The 18,927-nt window shown below is 42.3% G+C and overlaps 1 protein-coding gene across 1 annotated transcript in view; it reads right to left on the bottom strand.

Annotated features, from left to right (window-relative positions):
• Positions 1–12,635, bottom strand: part of PIP4K2A (phosphatidylinositol-5-phosphate 4-kinase type 2 alpha) — a 117,983-nt gene extending 105,348 nt beyond the window's left edge. The window contains exon 1 of the mRNA XM_062569031.1: positions 12,384–12,635. Within this exon, the coding sequence (XP_062425015.1) occupies positions 12,384–12,524 (141 nt within the window). The 5' untranslated portion in view covers positions 12,525–12,635. The remainder of the gene's footprint in view (positions 1–12,383) is intronic.
• Positions 12,636–18,927: the final 6,292 nt, after the last annotated feature.

Raw genomic sequence — 18,927 nt, 5'->3', positions numbered from 1 at the left:
CTATATGGCTACAGCTTGCAGAATTATATTCAAAGTATTTGGCCCATCACGTATGTGAGAAGAGGAAAAACACGACTACACAGATAATAGTTATAAACCCATATTTCAATCTAGTATCAAAAGAAACAGGGTGCCTGTGAATCATGGGGCAAAGTTTCAGACATACTTTTTAGTATCTGGAAAGTTATGTAGTTGCATTCCTTAGCAGTTCTGCACATCACAGCCCGGTTGTAGTGTACAAAACCATAGACTCAAAGCATTTCCCATTCTTCACAAATTTTGAAGCTGCTCGTGAGTAGAAGCTCCCTACAATTTCATCTGACAGCACTGTTTTATGCTCATTTAGAGACTTCTGGCCTGGGAGTTTTGTGACATGTAAATTCCTAATTCTCTCCCAGAATCTTGAGTTTTCTCTTTTCAACCATGATGTAGTTCAACTTACTGGTTATATCAATATAACATACACATCCCCAACGCATAACAATATGACTCATATGTATAACGCTAACTGACATTCCACAAAAGTGGTTAAAACAGTATTATCCAAAGAAGCATTAAAACAGATGCAGTATCAGATTTCATTTTGAGGCAATCTACAGTTACTTTTCTGTCCAGTGAAACCTTAATAGGAAAGCTCTCATCAACAATTCTTAAAGATATGAATTAGTGGGGAAAAAATAGTGAAAATTTGTGTTTGTGCTGGAAGAGTCGCTTGCTCTGAGTATGGGTATTACATAGTGATCAGTCTCTAACCAACATGTTCATACCAATGCAAATAATATGCGGAACAAAGAGTGGTGGGAGAAGACAGCTAAAGCAGAGAATTTTGATTATCAAGTCCAACTTCTGCAGAATCTCTGCCTAAAATGTCATCTATGGTATTTATGGAACACCTGAGAAGATCTTCTACAAGAAAAAAATACATCTATATCTGCAGGAGTAGACAGTTAAACTACAGTGAGATTCTCCCCTTAATTTCTGTTTATAAGCCCATCTCACCTAAATGATCCATATCAAAGGACTCTTCTTTTCAAAAGGGTCAAATGACAGCTTCCATTTCTAAAAGCCCCCTTTCTCTCTCCTCCTTTTTCCTGTAAGATACACAAGTCTAAAAATTACCTCTCTTCATATATTTTGCCTGATTAACAATGTTTTTCTTGAGATAACAGCATTCTTTAGGAACCTTTACTACAGCACATGCAAAATACTTAAAAGTTTTCTTCAAAATATTTGCACTACAAAGTTAGTAAGCTGCCAAGATTCAAGCATAACTTGAGAGAAATGGAGAGGAAAGAGGGAGGTGATATGCAGCAGTAACTTATGAGAAAAATTTAGTTGACTGAAGAATCAAACCCTAGAAGAAGGGGTGGGGGTGGAAGAAGGAGGTGGCGCAAAACTAAGCTAGCAGAAATATGACAAATGAACTCACAGCTCAGACTAACTTGTCAGCTAGATCAGTCACGGTAAGTAATGGAGCACATATAGCTCAAAAGTCATGCTTTACTATCTCAGTCCTCTGTTACCACCTACTTAAAGATGTAGTATTAAACTTCTTTCAAGGTGAAGAAAAGCAGGGAAGCCCTTGCAGTGAAAAAAAAAAAAAAAAAAGGGCCATACAAGTTCAATCTTGTGAATTCTATCCAACCAAATCTACACATATCCTTTAACTAAGGGCTTAGGCAATTTTAATTTAATGAGCACCCACCATTTCATTAAAAAAAAAAAAAAAGAAAAGAAAAAGAAAAAGATTAGTTTCCCAGGTCTCAGGTTAATTCCTTTCAAAGGCTTCGATCAAGAAGCTCAAGCTTCGTGCATCAAATAAAAAATATTTGTTTTGAGAATTAGGCTACATGTTAAGACAGTATAAACTAGACACATAAAGTCCAGTTTCTTTTTGGTTTTGATTAGCAAGAAGCTTAGATTTGTCAGAATGAGATTAACTGAAGAGCAAGCAACACTTCAAACAGTACTGAAATATTGGTTAGATGTTTGTAAGTGATAATTTTCTGGTTTATCTCTCCAGTTCAGAGAAGGGTCCTATATCCCCATAAATAAAAATAAGCAAGTTACTCCAGCTTAACATGTTACTTCCCAGCAGCCAAGCATACACACTTGGTCAATTCCACTGCAAGTAGTAACGCATGTTGGCTTAAACTGGCACATTTTAACCCTACTTTGCAAACCAAATAATGCACGATGCCTTAAACCACAAAGGCAGTTCTGAAATGACTGTTTTAGTCTTGCTATTGAGGCAAACATACATGTATAGCTACAGCTGCTTAAGTGACTGAATCAGTGTCTGCCAGCTAACTATATTCCTATACCTGTAGAATCCTTCTGTTCTTAATCAAACAGCATTTCTACTGCATGTTTTTGTTCATCATTGTGCTGCCACAAGAATAGCAAGGTATCTTAGCATAAAGCCAATCAACAGGATTTTTTTACTGCCCCTAATAACTCTTAAGACATGCAAATAAACTAGCATTTTTACCTACCAAGCAACATAACACAAGGATAACTTACGCAGTTCAGCAGCATAAGGATGCCCTCAAACTACCTGTCATTACATATATTCCTAATCATTTTAGAATAGAATATGGTTTTCCAGGAAATAACAGTCTTCACATTTTGAAGGGCTTTTATCATCAAGTGGGCAAGACCTGAGGTAGAATAACACTTCCCATTAGATAGCAAGAAAAAGCCTGTTTTAAGAGTCACAGCACATATTGCCACAGACACTATCCCTCAAAGAGCATAACTCATTCAGATGAATGCCACTGCTAGCCAAAAGCTCTGTAACCTGCATTCTAAGAGCCTTTTGCCCATTTCTTTATAACTGCAGAGAGTTCCTGATAGAGCAGTTTCTCCAGATGTTGCTTTGGTCTTAACTGAATCAAATATATGTACTTGTCAATATGCACTAAGATTTTGTTTCTGTAAATTAGTTTCTTCCCCTAGTTTGGGGCAGACAAGTGGAAACATTTAGGAGACTTTTTTGTTTATTTGGTCCTACCCACTGTGCAAGAACAGGAAAAGTTTGGTTGGTTTACTGATCACAAATCTGTGTATTGATCAGAAATCTGCAACAAACCACAAGTAAAGAATCATCCAGACTGAGAAATCACCACTCCGATTCCCATTAAGACCAAGAACTACACCAGAAAAAGCTCTTCAGTCCTCCTATACTAAGATACACAAGAGGGGAGAAGAGTTAAGTAAAGCAAAAGTTGCAAGATCCCAACTTATGTCAGCCACAAACTGTTCTCTGAAGGTGGTGGCACTAAGCTACAGCACCTTAGTGAGTCTGTCTGATACCACAGTTTGAATGAGTCATTTCTTAGTCCTCCAATTAGAAATTTGCAGTATTTATGGAAGAGAAGGTTGCCTATGAGCTTTTCCAGTGAAGTCAGCTGGTTTAAGACTGTTATCTGTCCCAGAAAGACAACCAATTATTTTGAATAGCCAACTGAGACTGAATAGGTTGAAATACTTCCCCAAATTTGTACTGTAAAAACTCATAGTTGAAATAATTTTAAATATAACAACTTGGACCAGGCAGTCTCAAATATGTATTTTATGTTTTCATGTCAACTGGATCTACCTACTTTTGCTCAGCTACAGGCAACCATAACAAATCAAATTTGCAGGCTATAGGATAAAGTTCCCTGAAAATTACATACTTAAATGTTTCTTTTCTTTGAATTCCTGTCTAGAAGTTGTTTTGTTATAATTATCTAGAGCCCAACCCATGATGGGGTCTCACTATAGCAGAATACCAAACAGACCCTACCTACAGGTGACTTGAAACGCAAGTGCGAGAAAGCAAGCAAGTACATCTAACAGACAGAAGCAGAATGTCAGCACCAATTGTACTAAGCAATGTTTCTGGTACCCAAAGCAGGGGTCTACAAAACACCAGGTAGCACGACCAAAACAGAGCTAAATGCTGCAAAGCAGCTGCAAAATGACCTTGTAACAGGACATGCCTCCTACACACGAAGGACATTCTAGTAGAATTATTAGCTTAGTAACAGAGTTATTGAGGCTTGGCATCACAAGCTAATCAGGTACTGCTCAGTTTCAGTTCTGTATGATGAATTCTTACTAAGCTGCTTTGTTTTGGCTGGTCTTAGGCTAAGTTGGGTATTTTCCTTTCCTCACCCAAAGAGGGGGGAAGGAGGATATGTGGGTGATTGCTATAGCTGCAGACTGGATATCCCACAAGAACACTTAAAGTAGGATTCTCAAGAGTTAGTATAATTTGAAAGGTCTTCCAAATGTTGACATTTACTTCTAAATCAACTTCAAAAACTGCATCCCCTATGAAGCCACTGCAGCTTACCTGAGGACATCTACCCTCTACCTAAGTGGATAAATTAAAGGTCGTATTTTAGAGTGTTCCATAAGACCAAGATTGAAAAGATGATAAAATAAAGCAATATAGGAAACTGGCAGGTATATTTTAGAGAGTTAAGTCTCTTAAAAATTACATGATTATTTTAAAAAGTTAAAAAAAAATCAGAAAGTTCTCCATGTTGAGAAGCACAGAACCCATAGCAAAATCATTTGTGTAGAGATTCTCACTAGGGGCCAACAATATAACCCCAAGCTCCCAAGTAAGAAATCGAACAGTAGCTAAGAAATCACTAGTCAGCTGAAGAGTACAAACCCAAGTGAACTTGGAGCCCCTCCATTTGTCTTAAACAACTAGGAAAGTGCAACTTAAAATTAGTGAGGCCATTCTCTCCCCTCCACTATCCCACAAAGTGCTTGTGGCTCCTTTTTTTAAGCTAGGATAGTTACTTTTGGATATGACCTCTCGTAGTTTAAGAAAACTACACTATTTACTCTTGTGGTATTACTTTTTTCCTCCAGTGCATCTCCCCAGATGAACTCACCACAGGATCAGATTAGTGCCAGAAAAAAGAGCAGAAACAAATACAGCAGCCCAAGCTTTGTCTGGCTTAAGCATTATGGAGCTTGTGGTTTGACTAACCTTATGTTAACATAAATTGGCACTTCCTCCCAAAGAAGCTATTTTGCCCAACCTTTTCTGCTTCCTCTTGCACCAAGTTCACATTCTCTGTGCTAGCACAGCTGTTTGCACAGTTGGAGAGTGAACTTCAGTGAATTATGGTCCGTGTAAATTTTTTCAAGATACATTATTTTTGCTGGATTATTAGTTTGGAACCGAGTAATTAACCGATACAGAAAACAGATATGACTGAGCTTGTTGACCAAAAAAATTGGAATGGCAAAGACTTAATTGATAAGATGCAAACACTGTATAGCAGAATTAAGTGAGAGAAGAGAAAACATAACTGTGAGACACCGTGAGTGAGACCAGGAAAAGAGAAAGCTTAAGCCTGTCAGCTCAAGTGGCTGCAAGGTGGTTCCATAAGTCTAGCCTTACTGAAGTGCTTCTCCATTTTTTTTTTTAATAATGCCACATAAACGATATTTTTTGGGGGGGGTGGGGGAGGAGAAGGGAGGAAAGGTTCTTTAAGAATCTAAAAGGATCATGCCTGCAAACACAGCTTTGGTAAGAATATTAAAGTTGCCTTGGGAACTTAAAATATGCAAAGGAAATTAATTAGCCTAATTACTTTGTCTTGTGCATTAAGTAGTTGTTCACTAAGTCTCATGGATGGAGAAAAGAAAAATAAAGTACTCCAAAAGGTGTATGGCCATGTTTTTACTGCAAACTACTCAAACTTACTCTTTGAAGTGAAAGCTAGTATTTCATTTCAGTTTTGTGACATTCATCACCACAGCATTCAGTTACTTCAAATAATTTTCAGAATACTCTAGTTAAGCAATCTTTCAGCACAAAACTAATTAACTTACTAGAGAACATGCCAGGCTGTAGGAGGATGAGACAGATGTTCAAACAGCAAACCAGATGCAAGAAGTTACCCTTTCAACTACTGCAAGCTAACTCATTTCACTACATACCTAGATGTAGATCATCAAAACTAATGAGATTTGTCATTACCATCCCACAACTGAGGCAGCAATTTTAAGACTGTTTCGGCTATTTTGCAAAGTAACATCTACTTTACTCACAAGAGAAAAAGAGATCAAGTCTTTTGATAGATATCAAAATAGCGAGCATCAAATATAAAAAGCTGAGAAACATAGAAATAGGACTTAGGAGTAAACAAAGTAATTAATTCATACCAGATTCAGTTACCCACAATAGCACTCAATCACTTAAAAGACAGAAGAAAAATGAACAGTGATGTGTACCTCTTTCAAGACTTTAAAGCCTCATAGTTCAACAACAACATACTAAACTTTCCACAAGTCAAGATCTCTTTAAGCAACATGACCACAACTCTGATTGAGCTTTGAGCTCTGACAGGATTAAACTGAAAACTAGTAACTAACAGGCAGTTTCACCTTACTCTAAAGTATCATGAACTTGCATAATTTATAGACGGCCTATGGAACTCTGTGACAGGAGTCGTATTCAAGGAAGAGTAGAAAACAGGACTAGACAGCAGAAACCGCATGATATAGCGAGTCAGTTATATTAAAGTTTGTCACCATAAAAGGACAGGAGGAAAATAAACATCTACTAGTCTCCAGCCAGTGGGCAAAATGGTGCAGGATACTCAAATAAGATAGGTTGACAAAACATTTGTCTATGTTGCTGAACACTGTCCAGTACTCCCTGTCGTGGTTAATGAAATTCAGTTTCAAAAAAACATATAGGCTAAACCCCCTCCCCCCAGCCTTTGTACAACCTCATTTTGTAGATGGGAGGAAATTACAGAAAGTAGCTTTGAAACCACTGTTAGATCTATCTTCATAACTCTTCCTGTCTCATCCCTATCAGAAACTTTGTATGTTCCCTTTTCAATAGTTCAGGGAAGGGCACTCACTTGGAACACCACTCTAATTTTATTTCTTGTAGGAAAATGTACTACCTTTAATTCAATCACAATAAAAATTTACAATTTGTATTTTTTCCCAGAGTCTGTCCACTTGGACACAAAAGCATTCTGAAATTATTTTCTACAGAACAGAGCTTAACTGTCTCCCTCCCCAAATAACCCTTTAAGTTTTTAATATGTAGCTTTTCCTCTTCTACTTCCTCCTATAAACAAGTATCAGGGCTGAACACAGATGATTAAGCAGTTTTAATTATTATCTGCTTTTCTATAATCAATGCTTTTTAGTGTTGTTTCTTTCATCTTCTTAGAAAGAATCTTCTCTCTACTACTATCTACACTACAAAATTAGTAAGGAGCTTTTTCAAGTCCACAGTTAACATCTTGATTTCACTCAAATATCAATAATTTCATATTTACTTTGTCCCATTCAATCTGAAAAGCCACTACTAGAGCACAACTGCTGTAGCGACATTCTATGCTAATGTAAATACAACCAGTGACTAGTCCAGTTCTTCTCAGAGTTTCCAAATAGCCCGTTACACTAGCAACAGCTAATGCCATGAGACAACATTATAGACTCATTGTGATTAAACATGTACCAATTGTACCCAGAAGGAATCAACTCCTGTAACTTATGAAGATGTATTGCTTGCAATAAGCACTGGATATGGTGGTTGGTGGTTTTTAAGAAAACTGATCATAAACATAAGCCAATAGTTTTTATCCTAGAGGCACAACCTAGTTTCTAATCAGTTTAGTCAGCATCTTTTCAGTGATTTATCTAACAAGCTCCTTTCGATGTCATCTTCCCAAATGTAAAGTTTTTCAGGATAGGAAGCTCTTAAGACAGAAGATAGTTTGAGACACAAATTCTATTTCCTAGTACTGATCTACCTAAGAGGATACATATTTACTTAAAACATAAGGACAAGCAGGAATAAGGAAGCTATTTTTGTGTATTTGTCTGGATAAAAGTTTGCAATGGGAAAGACAAATGCGCTAACACAAGTTAGTTCTGAAGTAGCTGGGGGGCAGAGGGAGGGGAGAATGCTGAAAACTGACAAGAACACACAGATTTTATACCTCTGTAGAAATATAAAAGTTTCCTAATGTAATCAAATATACCCTAATATATTTAATATGGAAAAAAGTTGTATTTACTAGTCACACTGTTTTTCCTCCTCATTTCTAGCTATAATGGTAACTGAATCCATGAGTTACACTGGCAGATAGAAAAGCTCCATAGCTTTCACTCCTTTTATTTATTATGCTTGTGTTATTCCACTTTTGTTAAAAAGATCAAGCCAGATTACAGCTGAGAGTGCAACAGCAACATCAGGCTCATCGCGCCTCATATGAGCAGCTGAAAGAGGTTTTTGAGTTTATAATCTCTTGAATTCTTCACTCACAGAAAGTGAGTATGCTCTTTGAAGTATTCCACAAATATGCTGGAAAAAAAAAAGTCACTTGATTCATTTGTTGTTATTGTTTCACTCACTTATTAGACAGCAAGTGCCACTGACAAGTTGGGTACTGATAAATTTTTAGATCAACTTGTAATCGTCCAAGAAACAGATGGTGATTACAGATTTTAGAGGACAAATTGTCTTTTTTATTATTATTATTTATACAGTATGCTTGAGAACTGCATTGAGGAGCCCCCTCCCATGCTAAATTTAATGATTAATGCACTAGGTAAGGTCCATTCTTTACCTCCAAGTACTTACCAAAAAACAAAACAAGACCACCACACTTCTATTACACTAGCACACACTTCTACTTTCTCGAGTGATATTTTGAAGGAACAGATCTACTCCTCTATACACTCCCAGCTTTCTTAACAAACTTCTAACAGAAATAGGCTATTAACTGGGACTGAACAGACTCATTCTCAACGTAAACTCACCTGGGGCAATCATGGTAACAGTAATCAGTAAAACCTGAACATGTATTCTTGCCTTCATTTTTTGGTAGAGACCATAAGGAGAAAAAAAATATATATGCCATCTTTTCCCCACTTCCTTCCCACCAACTGTTGGAAACCCACCAATGGTGACAATATAGAGGTGAGAATTTTATGTTATTTACCATGCCAGTGGTAATGGATGTAATCACAATGTTTTCAGAGCAATCAACTAGCTAGAAATATAACTAGTCACACAAACTGCTGAGCTCAAATACTTGCTTCAGTAGCACAGATTATCTCTGGCATTTAATATAAAAAAACCCTATAAGATAAGATCAATTCTTAATGATGCAGATGCCTACAAGATTCAAATACACCAACAGTTAGTCTTTGCCAACTCAGTGGCTATCACAGCATGAGAATTTCATCTAAGAAATGGGACACGATCCCTTTCATCTAGCAGAAAGTTTTATTCGGAAGCACATTTGAGCATACCAGGAAACTAGTTTACTGCTTTGAAAATGAGCTTGTTGTTTGGAAGCTGGGAGAAAAGGTTCTTTTTGTAAAGAAGAACAACACACTAGGTAACAGGCATCTCCCTGCAGATATTTTTTTCCTCGTTAAGAATTCACACATTGCCTATAAGCAGTATTGCAGCTAGAGTCTCCTTTCTAGAGTCATATTTCCTTCTAGAAGATGACAGCTAAAGAAAGTTACAAGAACTGCTCTCTTACATGGAGTTTCTTCACATATTCTGGAGGACTTTCAAATTCTAAACTGAAAGCTTTTAAATATGGTGATATTCTGTCCCATGCTCAAAAAGTTAAAAAGCCTGGAGAAAAGTCTGCTTTTCTTTTACATTTTCACCAAGTGCTTTCCTCCAATATATGCCATATTGTGCCAAAAATACAGGAACTGCATTTTAGATTTGGCTTTTCAATATATGCCTATTTCCCAGATCACTTTATAGGGCTCAGACTGTTACTTTCTTGTTAGCCAATATGCACAGCTCTGGAAAGCAATCTTCAATAAGTTTTTGTCAAATGACTACTATGCTCTAAGTTTATTGAATTACTATCATCAGGAACTATATTTATGCTCATTTCCTAGTCCAACATTTTATAATTTCTGTTTATTCTGCTAAGAAAATGCAAGTATCTGTAACCCCCATTGTTAATCAATCCACACATGTACTTTGTATTTCTCCCATCAGAAACTCTTATTTGTGATAACAGAGCCCGCAGCAATTATACTACCTACTTATTTTTATTTGCTGGACAAACCCTGAAGTGTTTGCACATCAGACATTACATGCCTGAAATGCCTACACATCAGGCATTGCAAACCAACAGTGTAAGCATCTTTTTTTCTAACAGAGGAGCCTGCAACACTTAAATGTTGCATTCTTGGCTATATAGAGATATTTAGATTTTGATGCATCAGGCTGAACCAGAGCACAAGAAAAATAAGTTAGAGGGATTTTGCTTCAATGGTGCTTGAAGTATCATTCACAATCACACCTTGCAGCAAGGTGAAGAAGTCAAAAAACACCTTTAAAACTCATAGTATATATTCAAGCTCATAAGCACTTCTTTTTTAATACAAAATTGCATTTAATTGAATCTACTTTATTACTACGCTTTCTCTTTGACCTTCCTCATCAGAATTTTAGTTTAGCATGTTTAGTTTTACGTGTATGAAGCTGCTTCTTTCTTACACTTTGTAATGGAAACAGCTATATACTCCTTAGTAGCATATGAGCTTAGGAATTACTACAGTATTGTATTCTTTACTATTTACTCTGTTATTAGGCACCGTACCAGTTAAAGGGCACTGGCCTTTCCTCTGAAAGTAGCCATATTTCCAGAATGAACATTATGTAGCAACTAGCTGTTGCAACAGGAAGATCTCTATTCCTGTCAGAGAGCTTCTCCTCTTCTTCCCCTGTCCCCCAGAGAGACCACTTGCTCACTGTTCAAGACCTAGGTAATATAAAGCTATCAGGAGTATCTTACCTGTAACTATCAGGTTGCTTACTTCCACTAAAGAAACCTATTTTGGAGTTTTTCCTATGAAGCATGCTAACCATTAAGCGCTATCTTTCTCTGTCCCACTAAAGAAGAAGCAGAAGAAACATGTACATTTAAACCCAAGTTCTAGTATATCATAGACTTGCACAGATAGAGCAGCTTTGTCATTGTTGTTTAGTAGATAAATACCTAGTCTCTTATCAGTTCATGACACAGAATATCACTGGTTACAACTGATCTACAGGAAACTTTGAAACAAATTATGTGTCACAATCTTAGGCAACTACCTTACCTCTCTAGGACTTCTTTTGTGCCATTGATATACCACATTGATAGCTAGAGCTAAAACATTTCCCCCTAGATCGTTACTTCAGGTATTGTGCAGCCTCACACAGATCTAACAGTGATTAGACTTGATGCAGGACTTCAGGTTTTGGGCCAAAACAAATGAAATGTACACAAAGAAAAACAAACAGGATTCAGAGGTGTAGGGAACAAGAAGAATGCTGAGTTTGATGACAAGGACTACAATGCCCATTTTATAAAGCTGTCAAAAAAAGTCTAAAACTGTAAGTGACAGTTATTCTTAGAAGCTCTTAAGTACCAACTGCAAGCTATTAATGTAGAAAACAACATTTGGAAGTATAGACTTTGCACTATCAAGAGACCAGAAGAAGTTTTTGGCTTAACTGCCTTGATATCCGATTTTAGGTGATCTTTGGGCTCTACACTTTTAACCTACTACGGTAGCTATTTAAAGATGTAAAGCTGCGACTTGAGCTTTATAATGCCCCAACCACGTGAGACCTTCATTACTAGGCTCCTAATTTAACACTTAGCAGCAACAGTTCGATGTTGCTGCATCTAGTTAAACTGAAGCCTTTGAAGATATAGCAGCACATCATCTGCAGAGTGATATAGCACTCAGCAAAGGTTGCAATTCTGCTGTTTTACCACATCAAAAAGCAGCCCTCTTCCCATCCCCCAAATGCACAAAACCATCAAGACACTTGCTTAAGCAAACTGCACTGAAGACAGGAAAAACTTCAGCAGTCGAGTGCTAATAACGTGGATATTTTTCCTCCACTCCAGCCGCAGTAGATGTATGCAACACCCGCGCCGCCTGCTCCCGAGTTTCTAGAGGACCAGAACCGAGCAGAGCTCGGCGAGCAGCGCCGTGCCTTAACGGGCACCACCCTTACGTGCTTGGCCGACTGGTTAACAGCCGGCACCGCCGATCAATAGCACGGCGGCTGCCGCGGGCACTCGGGCCCGGCCGCGCCGCTGCCTCGCCGCGGCCGGGCGAGCCCCGGGGCAGCCGGGCGGCTCGGCGCCCGCGGCCGGGGCCAGGTCTCCTCCCGGCCGCGCCGCCGCAGGGGACACAAACTTCCCGGGCTCCGACCGCCGCCGCGCCCGCGCCCCGGCACGCGCGGTAACCGCCGCGCTGCCCGCGCGGTAACGGCCGCTGACATTCGCCGCCGCGCCGCGCCCCCCCTCCCCGCGGCGGGCGGGCGGGCGGCGGGGCCGCGCTCGGCTCGCGGCGCTTACCGAGTGGTTGACCCCCCACATGAGGACGCTGAGCAGCGGGTCGCTAGCCCGGAACAACTTCACTTTTTGCGCCACGAAGTGCTTTTTCTTGGTCTTGGTTTTACTCGCCATGACGGGCACGATGTTGCTGGGGGCCGCCATGGCGCAGCCGGCGGGGCGGGGGGAGGCTGAGGGGAGAGCAGCGAGCGAGCGAGGGAGGGAGGGAGGGAGGGAGAAGAAGAAAGGGGCGAGTCAGCGCCCCAGCCGCGCGGGGAGGAGCGGGCGGGCAGGCGGAGGGGGAGGGAGGCGGCAGCGCGAGGGGGCGGCGGCGGCGGCGGCGGGCGGGCGAGCTGCCGCGCACATCCCGGCCTGGCCGCCTGCGCCGCGCGCTGAAATGGCCCCGCTCGCCCGCCCGCTCGCGCGCGCGCGGCGGCCCCGCCCCCCGCGGGGGAGCCGCCGCGCGCGCCGCCACGCGCCGCCTCCCGAGCCGGCGCGGGAACGCGGCGGACTCGCTGCTCCTGCGGCCGCACTGCGCATGCTCCGCGCGCGGGGGGGGGGCGGGGGGGGTGTTGGGGGGGGGGCTCGCGCCTGCGCGCCCGCCGCCGCGAAGTCAGCGCCGTCACTTCGGCCTGACGCGGGGGGGGGGGGGGGAATAGACACAGCGGGAGGGCGGGGAGAGAGGAAGTGGATGAGTGCGAAAGGAGACGGAGGAAAAGGGGATGAGGTGGGGAAGGGCGAGGAAGGAGGAAGCGAGGGCGGGCCGGGCCGTCCCTCCCCGCCGCTGAGGGGAGAGGGGCCGCTGGAACCGGAGCCCCCGAGGAACGCCGCGGCCTAACGCGGCCCCCGGGGAGAAGGCGGCTCTGCTCCCTGCCACCCACCCCGATTCCCTTCAGTCGAGAAGTCCCAACACTCTAAATCAGTCACCTCTGTTCTCAGACTGCTACTTCCAAATCCCCTTGGAAACAAAACGTGGGATCTTCTTGATTTTTATCTAGTTGATAGTACACACTGCTACTCCGTGCAGTTTTTGCAATGCTCACTCAAGTTTCCATTTTTTTGTCAGACATCTAGGAATGAACAGGGAGTTCTGCAGCAGGACATTGAGCTCCAACCTGTGAGCTGAGGTCTTACTCGTTTCAGTCACTGCACCCCATGCTGAAGTTTCATTGTTCTTTGAAGATGCTGCACCCGTATAAGCTATGCTTACCTAATCATACTCAAGGGAAAAAAATTTAGAATATTTCATAACCGCCTCTATGACCACAGAGGATGTGGTCAGTGACAGACTGACATCCTGCCAAGGCACATCTGCCCAACTTAAGAAGAAATGTTACACACAAAGTACACTTTTCTTCCTTGTATAATGGAGAATCTTAATGACAACTCCAGTCACTATTCAAAGTCAACACAAAACAATACATTTGCATTCTGTACATAAATCATCCATCAACTTCTGAATCATACAGGCTGACCTGACTGTTGTAGATCTTGCTTTGTTCGTTGGCTGATCATTCAGCAAAGTGAGCAGAGCTTGAGGGAGCAGTAAGAGCAAGGCTGCTCAATGAGGGTGGACGAACCAAAAGATGACCCCAATGCAGGCCATGCCCTCACCAACAGCACACAGCCCCACAGGGCCTGAACACCATTGGCACAGCCAGCTGCTGATAGCAGCACCCATCAAGAGTCCCAGACAGGTGATGTGATGGACCAGGTCCAGGGTCCATTCACAGAGTCTAGTCAGGAGCAGATGGAGCCAGGGCAGAGGTAAAGCTACAACAGAGACACAAAATACAGGACCAGCAACAAGACTAGAGAGAAGCTACCTACAACATAGGCCCAAGGTTCACCCGGGAGACAGGACAAATAGGTACACCTATAGCACAGCTCAGGCAAGGACATGAGCTTAGCTCAAATCCCAAACTCAGCCCAGGCCTGAATGCAAGTGAAGCTCCTGGGCTCATGAGCAGAGGGTGTGAGTGGGGATCCCAGATTAGCTAGTTAGGGCAATTAAGGTGCACTCAGAACCATGACTCAGATTTACGCAGGTGCTCATGAATGTAGATATCATAAAGGTAGATACTTGTCGCACCATGTTGACTGTCTCACCCTCTGTTTCTCTTTGGTCTCTGCCCCAATAGGAAAATTATTTATCATATTGGAATCCAAATCTTCCATGTTTAATCTTTCCCCTTCTGCATAGAAGTAGTTATTAGAATTCATTACATGGTCTCCTTTCTGCATCTTATGGAGAGTAGGGGAGAAAGAGAGATGTTTCATTTCCTATGTTTTTTTTTAAGCTAAGAGTTATCTGGAAGTTACAGAGAGCTTCTCAACTGTAGTGTTTGCTCTTGAAAAAAGATACAGCAGCAAGAAAAATTCTGATATTTCTACCGCAGACAATGGAAGCAGCTGAATACACAGCACCTCTGAATAAAAGCAGGTCGCTTAGATGCCTAAAAATAGATTTGAAGTCAGATTTTCAGAATAGATCAGTACCCATTTTATTCCTTATGTTATGCTTAGAACATAACATCTGAGCATCTTAAAATGCTGCACAGATCAACATGACTAACATCTGTCACACGTTTGTCTTTTATCTTCTTTCTAGAAAAAATCTATATAGTGAAGCATTTGGGTTTATAAACACATGATATACAATAAGCATATTGGTAGGTTTATTATAGAGAAGGCAAAGCTGAAAAAGGATTTTTTTTTCCAGAGGGCTTTCTTCTCATCTTGGCCTAGATTCTAAAGAGCTCCTTACTACAATTATGAAGCCCTAGCAGGGAGAGTTCTGTTTTGTCAGAGGAACAGAAGATGTTCACCATAACTTTAACTGCAGAGTTAAAATGAATCAATGGCCTGGGTTGTCAAGACAAGGTCTGAGGCACAGATCATCATCTCCAATTGTAGGCATCTGATACTCAATTTAGAAGCCTGATCAGTCTGGTCAACTTTTACAGTCAGTGGAGAAATCAGGGTGTGGTCACAGATTTGAGGCATGCAGTGTGGAACCTACGAGAGAACCATGGAGTATGAAGCATGAAGTATGGAACCATGGCCATCTCCTGGAATAGCATTGTGTTGGCACAGCCTCCTCAAATCTGTGAGGACAGAATGGCTCTCTGTACCTGTATATCCCTCAGGGACCACTGTCCCAGGGCTTCCACTGATGCCATGATGCTGCTGGACGAAAGGGCCACTAGAAGAAACAAAAGCTGATTACATTTGCAACTTACATTTCTCTTTGGCAATCCCTTTCTGTCCATGCTCCAATTGGAGCTGCATGGCCTCTGTTTCCCTCAACTATAACCATAATCCTTCCCCTCCCAAAGGCTGTGCCTTGGATCAGAAAGCCCCTAGCTCATGCCCTCACCAAAAGGTCTTGCAGCTGAGTTCTCTTTGCAGACCAGCATTTTCTTTGATGGTCCCTTCCCAGCCCCCCTCCAAATGAAGCTCTAGGTTGTCTCTGAACACTAGCCTTAATTCTAGCCATATGCCGAGCCTTAGGCCAGGATTCCCAAGCAGTGCCCTCAATAAAACCTTCTCTCTACCACTAACCCTAACTTTAACTAGTGGCTGAACATTAGACCACACTCCTAGCCTGTGTCCATACCAAAAATTTATCCTTGCAAAGTTCTCCTTGCAGCCTATCCTTTCTTTTCAAAGTCTCTTTCTAGCTCCCTTCCAACTGGAACTCTGTGCTCCATCTTTCACCAGCCCTATCAATAAAACTCGCAGTATCTGGAGCCTTATCCCAGGACCCCCTCTCAGTGCCCACACAAAAAAGTTCTGCAAGCCAAGTTCTGCTTGCAGTTCACCCTTTCCTTTGGCAACCCCTTCCTAGTCCCATGTCCATTGGAGCCCAGTCTCTCTTTTTCTCTTAACTCTAACCTTTACCCTAACCACAGAAAGAAACCAAACCAAAGTTTGAGTCTTGTTCAAGGTCTCACCTGGCAGTCCCCATACCAAAAAGTTCTGGCAGCCAAGTTCCCCTTGCAGCCTACACTTACAATTAACAGTTCCTTCCCAATTCCACTGCAGTTGGAGCTCCTGGCTCTCTTTCCCTCAATCCTAACCATATGCTGAGGCACAGACCAGGACCCTAAGCAGTCCCCACAACAGAAAGTTTTCAAAACCGAGTTATCGCTGCACCTCACCCTTTCTCTTCAAAGCGCCTCTCTAGCCCTACTTTGGTTGCATCATTAGACTTTTTCTTCCTCTCAGCCCTGACCTTAACCTTAACTGAGGACTCAGCCTCATCCCAGGACCCCAGCCTGTGCCCATACCAAGTTCCTGCTACTAAGTTCTCCTTGCTTCCTACATCCTTCAAAGCCCCTTTCTAGGCCCTCTCCAGCTGCATCTCTAGGCTCTCTCTTTTTCCCAAACCTAAAAAGACACCTAACCAAAGATAGAGCCTTAGGCCACACCTTCCCAGGCAGGATCTACACCAAAAAGTTTTCATAGCAGAGTTCTTGTAGCCATTGCTTCCAATTAGCAGGAGTTTCCCAGTTCCTTTCAAACTGGAGCTCTAGGCTCTGTTTTCCCCTTAGTCTAAATCCCGTCTCTAACCATATGCTGAACCTCAGACCAGGACACCTAGGCCGTGACCACAATCAAGTGTTCTCTCTGCAATGTTCTTTTTACACCACACACTTTTCTTTGGGAGTCCCTCTCAAGGCCACCTTCAACTGGAGCTCTTGGCTCTTGCTTTTTCTCAGCCTTAACCCTAAATATAACCACAGTGTGAGCCTCATATCAGAACACTGAGCCAATGCCCACACCAAAAATTTTCCCATGCAGATTTCTCTCTGCAGCCCACCCTTTCTCTTAGAAGCCTCTTTCTCTTCCCACTCTAGCTGCAGCAATAGGCTATCTCTTTCTCTGTACTCTAACTGAAGCCTAATCCTTATGAGAGGCTGAGCCTTGGACATGGGCCCCTAGCTAGTGCCACATCAAAAAGCTTTTACAGCCAAGTTTGCCTCACAGCCTACACTTCCCTGTGAAAGTCTCTTTCTAGCCCTGCTTCAAATGGAGTTCTAGGCTCTATTTCTGTCAACTCTAGTCCTAACCACGTGCAGAGCCTCAGACCAGGCCCACATCCAGTGCTCACACTAAAAAGTTCTTGCAGAAAAGTTCTTTTTATAGACACACTTTCCTTTTGCAGTTTCTTTCAAGTCTCCTCCAACTACATCTCTTGGTCTCTCTCTCAACCCTAACCTGGACTCTAACCAGAAGTAGAGCCTCAGACCAAGATCAGTACACACAACAAAATGTTCTTGCAGCCAAGCTCCCGACACATTTCTAGACCTAATCTAACTGCAGCTCCGGGTTTTCTTTCTCTCTTCCATAAACCTAACCTTAATGGAAACCTTGGCCTTATTTCCCCCAGACAGTGCCATAATTGAAAGTGTCTTGCAGGAAAGTTGTCTTTGCGATCTCTTTCTAGCTCTTTACCCTTTCACTAAACTTTAACCCTAACCATAAAAAGAAACTACAGGCTGACCCTTGCCCAAGTGCATGTACTCAGTACCAAAACCAGAATGATCTTGTCACCAACTATTCTTTGCAGCCTACCACTTCTCCTTGGTAGCCTCTTCTCCAATAAGAGCTTTAGACTCTGTCTATAAACCCTAACAATGAATCTAACCATAGCATGAACCTTAGACCAAGCCTCCCAGGCAGTGCTAAGGTCAAAAAGATCTTCTAGCCAAAAGTATTTGCAGACTATACTTTCTTTTGGCAGCTCTTTTCCAGCTATAGGCTCACTCTTTCTCTCAGCTGTAGCCCTAACCACAGGCTGAGCCTTACACAAGGCCCTGCAGCCACAGTAAAAAGTTCTTGCAGCCAAATTCTCCTGACATCCTACCATTTCCTTTTGGGAGCCCCTTTCCAGACTTACCCCAAATGGAACTCTTGGCACTCTCCTTTTGTCAGCCCTCACTCTAACCCTAAAAATAAACTTGACCGTAGGCTGAGCCTGAGAAAAGCCCATCTACCAAAAGGCTGTCACACTCATGTTCTCTTTTCAGCCTTCTCTTTGCAGACCCTTTCCAGCCTCACTCTAGCAGAAGGTCTAGGCTCTATCTTTCTCCCAACCCTAACCCTAACTGAACCCTAAGCATGCACTGAGCCTTCCAGTGCTGACACCAAAAAGTTCTCTTTGCAGCCGTGTCATCTTGGCAGCCTACTCTTTCCTTTGGCAGCCTCTTTGTAAATCCACTCTAACTATAACTTCTCATTTTAGCTGTTTCTTCTCAGCAGCCTGCTCTTTTCTGTCAGCCCTTTCTCTCTCCATCTGCATCTCTAAGCTCTCTCTTTCAACCACAACAAGAAAACCCTAACCACATTCTGAGCCTTAGGCAGGGCCCCAAGATAGTGACCAGACCAAAGAGGTCTCACAGCCTCATTCTGTTGGCCTCCTACTTTCTCCTTTGGCAGCTCCTTTCCAAATGTCTTCAGAGTCAAGTTCCAGGTGCTTTCTCTCTCAGCTCTCACCATATGAAGAACTGTATGTAGACCAGGCTGCCTTTCAAATAGCATCCAGACTAAAGGGTTCTCCCCA

This window comes from Rhea pennata, chromosome 2 (assembly GCF_028389875.1).
Source record: "Rhea pennata isolate bPtePen1 chromosome 2, bPtePen1.pri, whole genome shotgun sequence".
NCBI lineage: Eukaryota > Metazoa > Chordata > Aves > Rheiformes > Rheidae > Rhea > Rhea pennata.
Note: the sequence above shows the minus strand (reverse complement) of the source record. Positions and strands in the feature narration are given on the sequence as shown.